Genomic DNA, 14,840 nt, shown 5'->3' with positions numbered 1-14,840 from the left:
TGCGAATGATATCAAAAAAGGGTTTGTGGGGCTGAAATCACCATTTCTCCAGCTTTTAGGGAATGACAGATTTTTGTCAGAAATCCAACATTTTTTACACAGTTTTGACATTTTTCTGGGACATACCCTATTTTTGCTATTTTTTGTGCTTTCAACCTCCTTCCAGATAATGGTAGAAAAGGGTAGAAAAGCAATAATGGATCCTGGAAAGCTATACATTTATGAAAAGTAGACAAAATTCTGAATTCAGCAAGGGGTCATTTGTGTAGATCCATCAAGATTTCTTTATAGAAACTAACAGTTAAATATAGGAAAAATTAAAAATTTGTTGAAAAAAGCAGCCTTTGAAAGCAATGTACCGTTACATCCGCTGGATCTTCCTGGTTGTGGGGATATATAGGACTTGTAGGTTCACCAAGAGCCCAACGAACCCAGAGTAAAAAACTGAGCAGCATTTTGTAATGTTTTTTTTTTTTGTTCCGGGTATATAGCAATTATTGTGTGTAAATGTATACATGGAAAAATTGGTATGAAAGACACCTATGTATTTCTGAAATCGGAACAAATTACAGAGTTTAGAAACAGTGCATATTTGCACATTTTCGAAATTGGGAATACTCATACTTGCATGACAATTATTGGTCATTTTTCAAAATGACTTTTTTTTTACACAATGTCTTTCATTTGGAAGGGAGAAATGCATCAAAAATCAATAGGTAATAACAGTTGCTTTACAAATCTGAACTACCCTAAGTCTCCCAATAAAAATGGTACCTCACTTGTGTGGGAAGGCATAGTGCCCACGACAGGAAGTGGCTCAAAACCTAAGGGGAACACACCACATTTTCACACTGAAAATTTACACATTTTTTGTGAAGAGTCTAGCTGTAGTTTTTTAACCGTAGCTCTGCCGGCACCTAGGGAAACCTAGCAAACCTATACATTTTTTAAATCTAGACACCCAGGGGAATCCAGGATGGGGCGACCTGACTGCCTCCCACCATGATCTGTTACCCAGAATCCCTTGCAAACCTAAAAATTGACAAAAAAAACACCTTTTCCACACATTTCTGTGGTGGAAAGTTCTGGAATCTGCGTAGATCCATAAATTTCCACCCACCCCGCGTTCCCCAAAGTCCTACGAGAAAAATGGTACCTCACTTGTGGGGGTCGGCCTAGTGCCTGCGACAGGAAACGGCGCAAAATGCAACGTGGTCACACCTCAATTTTGCAGTGAAAAATGACCCTTTTTTGGCAAAGTGCCAAGCTGTAGTTTTTGAACGCTAGCACTGCCGGCACCTAGGGAAACCTAGCAAACCTATATATTTTTGAAAACTAGACACCCAGGGGAATCCAGGATGGGGTGACTTGAGTGCTTCCCACCATGGTCTGTTACCCAGAATCCCTTGCAAACGTAAAGAATTGACAAAAAAAACACATCTTCCCCACATTTCTGTGATGGAACGTTCTGGAATCTGCGTGGATCCACAAATTTCCACCCACCCAGCGTTCCCCAAAGTCCTACGAGACAAATGGTACCTCACTTGTGCGGGTCGGCCTAGTGCCCACAACAGGAAACGGCGCAAAACGCAACGTGGTCACACCTCAATTTTGCAGTGAAAAATGACCCTTTTTTGGCAAAGTGCCTAGCTGTAGTTTTTTAACCCTAGCCCTGCCGGCACCTAAGGAAACCTAGCAAACCTATATATTTTTGAAAACTAGATACCCAGGGGAATCCAGGATGGGGTGACTTGAGTGCCTCCCACCATGGTCTGTTACCCAGAATCCCTTGCAAACGTAAAAAATTGACAAAAAAAACAGATTTCCCCCCATTTCTGTGATGGAAAGTTCTGGAGTCTGCGTGGATCCACAAATTTCCACCCACCCCGCGTTCCCCAAAGTCCTACGAGAAAAATGGTACATCACTTGTAAGGGTCGGCCTAGTGCCCACGACAGGAAACGGCGCAAAACGCAACGTGGTCACACCTCAATTTTGCAGTGAAAAATGACCCTTTTTTGGCAAAGTGACTAGCTGTAGTTTTTTAACCCTAGCTCTGCCGGCACCTTGGTAAACCTAGCAAACCTATATATTTTTGAAAACTACACACCAAGGGGAATCCAGGATGGGGTGACTTGAGTGCCTCCCACCAGGGTCTGTTACCCAGAATCCCTTGCAAACCTAAAAAATTTATTAAAAAAATACTTTTTCCCCACATTTCTGTGATGGAAAGTTCTGGAATCTGCGTGGATCCACAAATTTCCACCCACCCTGTGTTCCCCAAAGTCCTACGAGAAAAATGGTTTCTCACTTGTGCGGGTCGGCCTAGTGCCCGCGACAGGAAACGGCGCAAGACGCAACGTGGTCACACCTCAGTTTTGCAGTGAAAAATGACCCTTTTTTGGCAAAGTGACTAGCTGTAGTTTTTTAACCCTAGCTCTGCCGGCACCTAGGTAAACCTAGCAAACTTATATATTTTTGAAAACTAGACACCCAGGGGAATCCAGGATGGGGTGACTTGAGTGCCTCCCACCAGGGTCTGTTACCCAGAATCCCTTGCAAACCTAAAAAATTGACAAAAAAAACACTTTTCCCCCACATTTCCGTGATGGAAAGTTCTGGAATCTGCGTGGATCCACAAATTTCCATCCACCCCGTGTTCCCCAAAGTCCTACGAGAAAAATGGTACAACACTTGTGCGGGTCGGCCTAGTGCCCGCGACAGGAAATGGCACAAAACGCAACGTGGTCACACCTCAATTTTGCAGTGAAAAAATTACCCTTTTTTGGCAAAGTGCATAGCTGTAGTTTTTTAACCCTAACTCTGCCGGCACATGGGGAAACCTACCAAACCCATACATTTCTGAAAACTAGACACCCGGGGGCTTCCAGGGAGGTATGGCTTGTATGGATCCCCCAACGTTTCCTTACCCAGAATCCCCTGCAAACCTCAATTTTTGCTGAAAAAAATCACTTTTTTCACACATTTTGGTCTGGGAAAGTTGTGGCATCACCGGGCTCCCACAAATTTACCACCACCCAGTGTTCCCCCAGGTCTCCCGGTAAAAATGGTGCCTCACTTGTGTGGGAGGCCCAAGTACCGGCGGCAGGCAAGGGACCAAAACGTAGTGAGGCGACATCAAGATGGCCTATCGCAAAACCACCTGGTTTTGCAAGGGGGGTCACTTGAGTTTTCGGCCCGGTGCTCTGCGGCTATCAAGGGAAACCTACCAAACCCATACATTTCTGAAATTTAGACACCTGGCGGCTTCTAGGGAGGTATGGCTTGCGTGGATCCCCCAACGTTTCCTTACCCAGAATCCCCTGCAAACCTCAATTTCAGCTGAAAAAATCACTTTTTTCACACATTTTGGTGTGGGAAAGTTGTGGCATCACCGGGCTCACACAAATTTACCACCACCCAGCGTTCCCCCAGGTCTCCCGGTAAAAATGGTGCCTCACTTGTGTGGGAAGCCCAAGTACCCGTGGCAGGCAAGGGCCCAAAACGTAGTGAGGCGACATCAAAATGGCCTATCGCAAAACCACCTGGTTTTGCAAGGGGGTCACTTGAGTTTTTGGTCCGGTGCTCGGCGGCCATCTAGGGAAACCTACCAAACCCATACATTTCTGAAAACTAGACACCCGGCGGCTTCCAGGGAGGTATGGCTTGCGTGGATCCCCCAAAGTTTCCTTACCCAGAATCCCCTGCAAACCTCAATTTTAGCTGAAAAAAATCACTTTTTTCACACATTTTGGGGTGGGAAAGTTGTGGCATCACCGGGCTCACACAAATTTTCCACCACCCAGCGTTCCCCCAGGTCTCCCGGTAAAAATGGTGTCTCACTTGTGTGGGAGGCCCAAGTACCCGCGACAGGCAAGGGCCCAAAACGTTGTGAGGCGAAATCAACATTGCCTATCCAAAAAATGTTTGGGCCCTCTAAAAGTGGGATAAATGACACAACACGTATAAAGGGATTTCTTTTTTTTTCAAATAACAAATGTTATTGGTTTTTAGTACATCGAAGCCTGAATGGCTCTCACATGAATGCATATACATTAATGCAAAAGGTCTCAATGATACTAGTATTACATAATCAAACAAAACAAGCACAAACATGACACTACCCCTCAGAACCCCGTACATCAGTGACACCCAGAGATGCACATGGTGTACAGGGAGCAGGGACCCTCCACTATATCTCAGACTCATGCGATTACAAAACGTATAAAGGGATTTCAAGGTATTATCAGTCCCTATTAGGAGAGGGTAAAATTGTGGAGACATTAGAAGAGGGTGCTTAAGAAAGTGACCGAGGGAGATCGTGTAATAAGTAGGGCATGTGAGTGACGCCGCGGCAGCGATTGTGGTCTCTGCTCTGAGTCTAGGCTCGCGGATTGGTTCGCAATCAGTTTATCTTCAAAGGCACAGCGCACTCTTAGAACAGACCCCAGCAGAGGCGAGGTGAGATATGAATACCGCATGCATCCTGCCCCTCCTGTGGACCTGGGCCGCGGCCTTCACACCCGCACCCACACGCGTGGGCCAAGGTAGGGAACCTGCATGGACTGAGTGTGAGGGGATGCAGTGAAAAGGTTGTACCACTGAATGTTGGCAGCAACAATATTGAGGCAGAAGAATGTCGAGGGCAGACTGTCAAGGGACAAAACATACAAAGGTAAGTGCATGTAGGGAAGTACAGATTTACTATTCCTAGCTGCAAATCTATGGCACCTTGAAGATATATGTGCCGCATAGGTGCATATATGTGGAACTATGTATAGAAAATCTAGACTTCTTTAACTTGTTTATATTTTTTTCAATATGTTATCGATATTCTGTTGCATCAATATTGTGGGGGGCACACCCGGCGAAATGGCAGCTGCAGTGCCCGTACTACACCACCTCAGCCTGGAACCAGCTTTGCAATTGTTGCCATTAAGAGCGTAAAACCACTTTACTAAGCATAAAAGTTGGTTTGACACTTAGCTGACATAGATGTGTTTTTTTGTCAGGAAATCTACAAGCATTGTTGAAAAGGGACAGAATGCCTGTAGAGTTTGTGAACTTCCACGCCAGTCACAAATGCATCCTCAATCCTTGTCCAGCCTGCAAACGGTCAGCAAATTACTCATATCAAGGGCAGGAGTAAATCTCTCTGCACGGCGGGCCAAGGAAGGAAACACCCCAAAAAGAGGTGGGGGTGCAAAGGTAGTGGTTTCTTCATGAAATAATAAAACAGTTGGAGATTTTCTCCTGCAACAAGACACGTCTACATTTTAAACATGAGAAAATGGAATTCTCTGAATATTTCCAGGAAAACGCATGGGAACTTGGTACCGTCCCACTGGAATTTATTTTATGAATTCTAGAAGATCAGAAGTGAGGGCGGAAACTTGTGGGTGCGGATTTTGAACTTTTTTGTGAATGAGGCCCCGGAGTCTGCAGAAAAGAACACGTAGGGCAGCTACTCGCAGCTTCATATGTGCCATGCATACATTTAGAAAGAAGATATACAGAATCTTGTATACAAAATCTTATATAGTGTCATGGGAGCATATGGACAGCTACACAGAATCTTAACCTATTGTCTCAGGTACACATGGCACGTATATACAATCTTACATCCTCTCACAGGTACATATTGATAGCTACTTACCATCTGAACATACTGCATTTAGCAGAAAGATACACACAATAGTATGCACCGTCACACGCACATATGGAATAAACCAATATACAAAATATAACATTTATTAAATATAAACACATATAATAATAAATTATAGACACATATATTAAGACAGAATTTATGTGGGCATCGTAATACACACTGCTGAACTCCAAAACAATCCATAAATATAAATAAATACATATTATGTTATCATTTTCTATTGCACATCAATGGATATTAGATCCATATCTATTTATTAAGCTTTCTAAAAACCTAACGTGGCGTAAAATATGCCTATTTTGCTTGTCAACCCGTTTTGGTGGATAAAATTATAGAAACCATCTTTTTCAGTACAATTATTATTTATATATATTTCATGCTTAGGGTTCTTGATTAAAATTCCGGCACATTTTAAGTACACAAATATGCCTACAAACGATATAACAAACACATATTTGCCAAAATCTATTATGTACACATAACAAACCCACTGATGGTTTTTGCATAGAAAACACATTGTTGATCTGAAAAAAAACCTATGAAGTACCAGAAATTTCAATATATTGTATTTAATGTAAAAATAAATTTATAAAAAGGAGAAAAAGAGAGGAAGAGAGAGAGATTACTGAGAACAACTTCCACCTCTTACGAGACTATATGAACGACGTTTCTTCCTTAAAAGGCAATGGCGGGAAAGGTTGCACATCACACATATTACTCTCTACGTCTCAACTCATCTTCTTACATATCATAGATCCTATAACATCCTTTCGAACATTTAACCCGCGTCTACCCCATTATGCGCTCGGTTCTTGTCCTATATGTACATTCAGATTTACCTTTTAGAGTAGGTCTTCCATTACTTATTTGGACAAAACCTCCTGACACAGAGTACCTCCCAACCGGAGCACGCCTTACCGAGGCTACACTCAGTCAACCTTTGATGTCATATCCGTTGTATTCTTTACAAAGGATTTCTGCTTACAAACCAAATATCTGCGCCTTATTGCAGTAGACCACGAAACCGTGAAACTAGTACCTATTTTGAACTCTGTCAGCGAACATCGCAGCCAGCATGTAGACCATTAAAATATATATATATTTATATATGTATAGCTAAACCTGTAGGGAAGAGGTAACAAGCTGGCCTGACCTGTTCCTTTGTGATGGAACTAATATGGTCGGAGCCCTAGGTGACAATAAGAACTGTTCTCGCTTTCCCTGTCCCCGCAAACACCTTTCCCTTATTGAGGGGTGCTCCAGGGATTACAAATTTGCCATACGGCTGCCAATGTTTTTTCCAGGGGCCCCACAAATGCGTATGAAAGCCCTGATACCGGCGTAGTAGCAGATAAACAGCAGATACATAGCTGCACATTTCTTGTATAATCGCAATGTATCGATCTATCGATCAGAATATTTATAACGCTGACTACACATTCTGAAAAAAGGTCAGATACTTGTAGAGACCTAGAGTGAGAGCCGGAGGAAATGAAGCCTTTATTGAAAATGCAGAATTGAACTGCCATGTTGAGTGTTTTTTCAGAATTTGAAAAGGCCAGTGTTTGCTATGAGCTAAGGAGGCAAGGAGTTCCGCAGTTCCTTGCCGTGCGCTCTAAATGCTCTCCCTCCTAATTTAATGTGCTTCGAGGCGCCTGCTCCAGCCATCGGACAGGTTATCCCAGGATCAGCCATAGGGGCTTTGCTGAAGCGAGTGACCCCACACATTAATAGTGTCAAAAGTAGATTTTATTGTAATCTAAAGCGCCCACCACACGGCATCTGTAAAACACATCCTAGTCCTCTAAGATCCTAGCAGCAACTGACATACTGGTCACTGCTAGAACCCTAGAACCGTCTGAACATTCCCATTCCAACATTCTATTCTAACATGACATCATAGAACCACACTTACAACACTGACATGCCCAGGTGTAGCCCCACCTATGACGCATTGCAACGTCACCTGCAATGGAGCCCGGGGAATTTTAAAACTGCATTGGCAAAGCCAATAGGTCTCGCCTACAAAAGCTATTCGCTTTGTCAATGCTTTTTAGCCATGTGTTACAGCAGCGCTCCGCATCATAGTGTTTTTTTCTTAACTTTCAGCCATGTTGCACAGCAGCTGTTCTGCTGCACAGCATGGCTAAGAAACATTGACAAAGCCAATAGCTCTTGTAGGTGAGACCTATTGGCTTTGCCAATACTTGTTATTGTGGTGTGTCCAGTCAGGCACCTGCTTGATTCTTGCTTGCTGCATTCTCATGAGTTATGCATGACAGTGACCAGGATGAGTTGGAAGAGTTAGGCGATGGACAGATAACTTACTGGTAATCTTCATTAGTTACGATGGTGAATATGCAGAGTAGGGCGCAGTTTAATGAGTAATCTGGGCACTGGAGCAATTCAGGCTAAAACTGGATGAGAGTTTACGTAACTGCAGAGTCTGTGTTGTAATGTAAATGAAGATAGGTTCTTGTAAGAATAGTACAAGGTGGTAATTCATAGATATTAGGATAATATGAATGCGATAAATCCAAGGTAAACCCCACCAGGAGCTGTCACCTTCCAGCTCAGTCCCAAGCTCCCAACTGACTAGAGCTCAGAACCCAACATTCTAATATGTCATCAAGAATAATCACATTCTAATGGTGACAGCAGTGTATAAGCTGGAAAGCCAAACACAGCAGTCTGCTTGTTGCTTGATAAAAGAGCGAAGCTGCTAGATAAGGATCCATATGCAGGGCTGCCAACACACATGATGCCACTGCAGGTCACACAATATTGTCTCCCTTCACCAGTCACTTGGTTAGGAGCTGACATCATGGAAGCCCCTGCAAAGAGTAGGGTTCTGGTTCATGCTTGGAGCCTCTGCCCAGCCAATGTGCATTATGGAGTGTGACACAGCTCAGGACATCGGCGGCATACTGAAAAGCATTCGCTTGTTTTTATGCATGTGGTAGAAGCAGTGCTTGGCACAAAGCCCCGCCTATTTAAGGCCCGCCCCATCCTTACACCTTCAAAAATGTTTCAAAGGTTTTTCTTGCAATTTATGAAACGTGAAATGGGCCCAAGGGCATTGGAGTGCTTTACATGAGCACCAGATTGTTGTGGTTTATATTCTTAATGGAATATATGACGCTATAGTAATGTTCTATGTTGGGTGTTCCATCTGAGTAATGTTGCTGCAGCTGAGCCTGACACATGTGTTTACTGTGAGTACTCTACTTAATAATAAATCCTTATATCGTCCAAGAATCTGAGTGTTTTGTGGAAGATTAAACACAACAATATGGTGCCAAGCTGGAAGTGGACCTAATTTCCATGTGCAGTATTTTGGTTCATTGCTGCTTGTGGAGACTTTATCGTGATCAAAGGAAAAATCACAGAGTGATCATCGACAGGAGTCTCTGCAGCGTGGAAGTGCTTTGTTCTACTTTTGATGCGGAAAGTGTGATCTGCAGACTGCGGTATCGCGCTGAGGTGAGCAAATCATGATAAATCTATGCATGGTTTCCATGCTCGCCGTTGGACCTGCCGGCGTGTGCTGAGGCTCGTGCATGCTTACAGTTGAACCCTTGGCATGTGCTGGGGCTCGTGCGCAGCGTGGTTTGAATCTTGGGCGAGTTCCCTTTCGAGAGTCCAAGCCTGCCGTGAGTGTTCGTTCCAAGGAACACATCTAATGCTCCACATCTCTTCCTAAGAGAATCACGCTCAAGTCAACCAAGGAACTACTCATAGGTCACGCAACGTGACCTGGGGAGCAGTCATTTTGTTTTCTTTCTCTTTGGCTGTCAAAGAAGTGAATACACAGATGAATTACTCAACAACTTCCGATTCATATGATCATTCAGGAGGGTTCCGTAGCTCTCCACAAGATTCGAGAGGTAATTGGCATTTATTCTCTTTGAGAATACACCGCATTCCCAATTTTCTTTTTGCTTTTGCTAGTTTCAAACTGGACATAACAGCACAGGAAACAGGCAGGAGTGCTGTTTTGAACTCAGTATTACAAACTACTTTTGGGGCTGTTTTTTTGGATCGGTTTAATTCACTGTTGGAGGTAATTGTTTTGTTTTGCTTTTTCAATTTCTTCAAGTTTCTTGCAATTAATTCTTATAATTATTGACTATTATCTGTATTATTAATTTCTGCAAGAAGTATTTGCAAGTACATTCACATTTAGAAGATTTTCTGGATTTTAATACTACTTTGCTTCTCTTTGGCAAATCAATTTCTGAGTATCAGTATAGTGCAACAAAAATGTTCAGTTAATCCTCCACAAACATTTTGGGCTTCAGGATCAAAACCTTCCATGAAATGGGTAGAATGGAAGGAATATTTTGAAAATCATATCACTGTGATAGATGAATCTAAGAAAATGTTGGCGGAACAGAAAAAAAGGATTCACTTACATTCATTGTGTCCTGTAGGTTTGAAAACATATATTCTCGTGCCAAAAGCAAATGTTGGGGGTGATACTGACATGTTTGTAGCTGCTGTACGGGATTTAGACAAATATTTTGACCTAAAGTGTGCATTGGTATTACAAGGTTTAAGTTATTTTCAATGCAACCAACACAAAGATGAGCCTGTGGATGATTATGTGGCAGAGTTGAGTTGAAAAAATTAGCTATTCATTTTAAATTTGCTGTCATTCATGATGACTTAATCAGGGACCAATTGGTCCTGCATGCCAATAATTCCACAATACAAGAACAGATTAATGGAGATTCTCCCTTAATAGAGGTCAGCACTATAGTGCGTAAAGTAGAGATGCCTGGGAGATGTGCCACAGAATCACAGCAGCCTGACAAAGATTTGTTGTGTGTTTGTAAGGTTCTTCCTCGTAAAGGGGATTTTGGAAGGAAAATTGATGCTAATGATAAACGTGCAGCCACTGAAAGAAGATGTTATCGCTGTGGCAGCAAGGACCCTTTTGTGTACAGCTAAGCATGTCTGACACTTAAGCAAAAAGTGCACTGGTTGCGGCATTTAAGGACCTTATGTGAAAGTATGCAACAAAAAGAAATTCAAAGTAAAATGCATCTATGAAGGCAGAACTTCAAGTGGTGGTGGAAGTGAACAGGAAGTTAACAAGCACAATAGTGTTATGAATCTACAAGAGAAATGTGTACTCAACATTGAGGAGAAAAATGCTAAAGGTAAACGCGAATGCAACATATCCATTGGAGGGGTAAGAATAAAGATTTTTGCAGATTCTGGATCACCTTTCAAGATCGTAAATGAAGAAGTATGGATAGAAACATTTTTTGAGAAAATAGGCAAGCATTTGTCTCCATCAGATATTAAACCGGAAAATTTCACAGGAGAGAAAATCGGCATTATTGGATTCAGATGGTTAACTTTTGTGTTTAAAGGTAGACATGCAAGAGGAAAATTGTACGTGGCAAAAAAAGGTCAATCAGTTTTGGGCTGGCAGGACCAAGGCAATCTTCATATTGTTCTAGATCCAAACAGTGTGGACAAAGTATTGGTTGTGGATGTTGGAACCACAGTGGGTGAGGAAATGGCACAGAAATATCCTAATATTTTCAACAAACAATTGGGCATGTTGGAAGTTGAAATGTAATATTAATTCCAAAGTGCACAAAATGAGAATGGTACATAAATGATATGAGTAGAGGTGTCAAGGGAATTGGTAATGTTGAAAGAAATGGATCTTATAGAACCAGTAAAATGCTCGGACTGGATTTCTCCAGTGGTTATTGCTCACCGAAGCACTGGATAAATCAGTTTATGTATAGACTTACGCCATATGAACAATAACATTCTTACTGACCGTTTTCCATTACCTCAAATTACAGAAATGGTGTCAAGTCTCTAGGGCGCAGCATGGTTTTCACCTATTGACTCGCATTTGGAGTCCGGCGCGAGGAGGAAGCTGCACCCCTCAGTAGCGTTCTATATACTAACCCAGAGATTGGGACCACGATTTTAAGTCTTGAAGTCGTCTTGATATCGGAGTGCAGCCCTTATTAGGATTTCCCCTTGTGGCACAGGATAGTGTGGCCTGGAAATATCATCACACTTTATACCGTAATACAAAGACAGTGTTCAGCCGTGAACAAGTCGCATGTACGATCATACGAAGGCGACGAAACACGTGTTGGTTTGGGAACTACTGTAAAAACGGAATTATTAAAAAGAAGAAAGTTACAAGAAAGAAACCAAAGATTGATTTACTGTGTTTCATGTGCAAATTTATTTACCAACTGTGAAAACTGAAATTTTGTGTGTGCTTGGGTTTATACATGATGACTCTTTGTTGCTTTTGGCACAATAACTAAGGGAGACTGGTGGTTCTCTCCAACCCTTGAGCACCGTGACTAATATAATCTCCACAAATACCTGATGAATCAACCATAGGCGCCTATTACCTATTACCAATACCACTGTCTAGAGTGAAAACTCTTAGGAATCTTAGGGGCATATTATCAAGCCAGCGATAAAATTATCGCCGCTTTGGCGGCAGAAAACTTCCGCTAAAGCGGCGATAATGAGCTTGATAATATGCTCTATGGAATTCCAATTGAAGCCCATGTTAGATGTCCTTCACCTGTCTTGATAATATTCCCCTTAGAGAGTAATGGTTTAACTGTTGAATTGAGCACATTGAGCTTTGTAAAGAAGGTGAGGAGCCCAAACCTGCTTTAATAAGTGCTATTACAGACACACCTGTTCCCAATAATAAGGACAAGGTAAGGTCTTTCCAAGGAATGGCTGAATATTGTGCCAAATGTATTCCTAATTTTGCAGAAAGAGTGTTTAATATTAGGCAACTACTCAAGAAGCATACAAAGTTTAGTTGGGATCCCCTATGTGAAGAAGAATTATGCTATATTAAGGACTATTTAGGAAAAGTACCATCCTTGAGTAGTTTTGATCCCAATATGGAATGTTATATTACAGTGAATGCCAGCAACAAAGATCTTGCGGCTGTACTCACACAGGGGGATAGTCATGGTCATGAGAACATCATTTTGTTTGCGTCCAGGTCCTTGTCTCCTAATGAGGAGAAATATCCTAATATTGAAAAGGAGGCATTAGAATGTGCATGGGCATTTGATCATTTTCGAGCTTTTATTTAGGGGAGTGACCATAAAACTTTGGTCAAATTGCTTACTACAGAAGGTAGTATATCTGCTTCAGCGAGATTGGCAAGATTGTCTATGAGAATGAAGGACTATATTTATAGTATTGTATATGTTCCAGGAAAGGACAATTTGGTGGCTGACTGTTGTGTGAGGATGATCCATGGAATGACTTCAAAGTAGCCCTGATCCATGATTCTGGGTCACCAGCTATTGAGCAAAAAAAATGGGAAGATAAAAAAAGGAGGATAAAGTTTTGCAGGATATTTTGAAGTACATAACCAGTGGGTGGCCTAGGAAGAAATTGTTATCTGAGGAGTACAGACCTTTTTGGGAAGTTAGATCTGAATTATCGGCAGATAGAGATATCGTTTTTAGAGGCTGCAAGATAATTCAATCAGTTGGTGAGAGGAATGAAATTTTGGATCTCTATCATGAAGGCCATTTTGGTGTTCTAAGGACCAAGAATGTGGTTAAGGAATCGTTTTGGTGGCCTGGTTTGGATAAGGCTGTGGAGAGATTTGTTTGCAGTTGTGGGGTTTGTGAGGAATCGCGGACCCTGGCGCCTGCCTAGCGTCTAAAGACTACGAATCCCGGCAGCCCTAGCACCAGGAAGTAGGCGTCTATATAGAGGACGTCGCGCACGGCAGAAGGCGTGCGTTATTTTGAATCCAAATCTGCATCCCCCGTCCATCGGAGCTTGGCGTCCAGGCGGGAGGTGCCGTCCGAGGAAACCAGAAGTAAAGAGGCGAGAGACGCGACGACCTTTTCCAGCCCCCGTCGTTCGGAGCTAGGCGTCCCGGCGGGAGTTGGAGGAGGAGTCAGAGCGAAGCCAGAGGTAGCAGGTGAGCGCGGTTGGCCGAGCTCGGCTGAGCTCACATACCCTCCGCCCCCATATCGTTACCGCGGCTCTCCCGCGTTTCTGACCTTTCTAGCCAGACAGCGGCTTGGCTTAGTCGTGCTGTCAGAGTTTGGATAGCACCCAAACCTACGAGCTCGGAGGAGCTCACTTGCGTTTTGTCAGCGCCAAGGAGGCGCAACTATATCATAGCTCGGAGGAGCAATACCATAAGTAATAGCGAGACTTTGGGACTTACGTGGGTATTAAGGCTAGGTGTGACGAGTAGAACCTTAGCGTGTTGATATTCACTGTGTGAAGGAGCGCTACAACGCCGGACTCCTTGGCGTCGGTGCTTTCACCGTGGAAGCCGGTATTGCCTATACTCCGCTAGCTGAAGTGTGCTTTAGATTGAGACATGGATAGGGCGTTAAAACTCACTGTGGTTGTTATGGCCTGGTTAGGCTGATTTCTTGGTTGTTTATTTTGAAGGTGTGGGACATAGTTAACACCTATCGTTAGTGAGACCTACTGAGAGTAGACTGTATTGTGTTTGGTTTGTATTCATTTGCTTTTGTCATTTCAGAACCCTTTCCCTGCTGACCCTTACCCTTTCCTTCCCTCGCCTGATCGCCTCTGGGCTCCGTAACCTTTGGTTGGAGTCCGGGGATATCGGGAGGTGGACATACTTAACATCAACCGGACCCTGAGGAGCTCCAACCTGACAGAATAACGCACCCAAGTTAGGTGCTCCTCCGGGTCCGGGGTGGGTGTTGGGTTTTGCGTCCTTAGAAGACGTAGTGCAGGCTTTGGCATTAGTTCAGCAGGAACTGATAGCTTCACGATTAGAATCCACAGCGCTGCGAGACCGAGTGGATAGGTTGTCCCGTAACCCTTTTGACGTAGCGTCCTCTAGTGGACAACAGGTACATGTGACGGTACCCCCACCTATCCCTTTGGCTAGTCCTGAGAGATATGCGGGAGACCCGCAGAAGATCCAGATCTTCCTGACTCAAATAATGTTGCATTTTTCGTGCAAACCATCGTCCTTTCCCTCCAACCACTCTAGAGTGGCTTTCGCTATCTCTTATCTAGTGGGTGACGCGGCGTCATGGGCGGTCCCTCTGGTTCGGAATAACGATGCCATCCTATCAGACTGGGAAGCCTTCAGAGCCGCGTTAGAAGGTGTGTTCGATAGAAGAACCACCACGTTTAGTA

General features: G+C 43.2%; 1 protein-coding gene across 1 annotated transcript in view; it reads left to right on the top strand.

Annotated features, from left to right (window-relative positions):
* The first annotated feature begins 4,436 nt into the window (after positions 1 to 4,436).
* The window catches only part of LOC146780351 (uncharacterized), a 140,393-nt gene continuing 129,989 nt past the window's right edge, over positions 4,437 to 14,840 (top strand). Inside the window, exon 1 of the mRNA XM_085637055.1 lies at positions 4,437 to 4,545. Within this exon, the coding sequence (XP_085493181.1) occupies positions 4,467 to 4,545 (79 nt within the window). The 5' untranslated portion in view covers positions 4,437 to 4,466. The remainder of the gene's footprint in view (positions 4,546 to 14,840) is intronic.

Source organism: Triturus cristatus, chromosome 12 (genome assembly GCF_964204655.1).
Source record: "Triturus cristatus chromosome 12, aTriCri1.1, whole genome shotgun sequence".
Classification (NCBI taxonomy): domain Eukaryota; kingdom Metazoa; phylum Chordata; class Amphibia; order Caudata; family Salamandridae; genus Triturus; species Triturus cristatus.
Note: the sequence above shows the minus strand (reverse complement) of the source record. Positions and strands in the feature narration are given on the sequence as shown.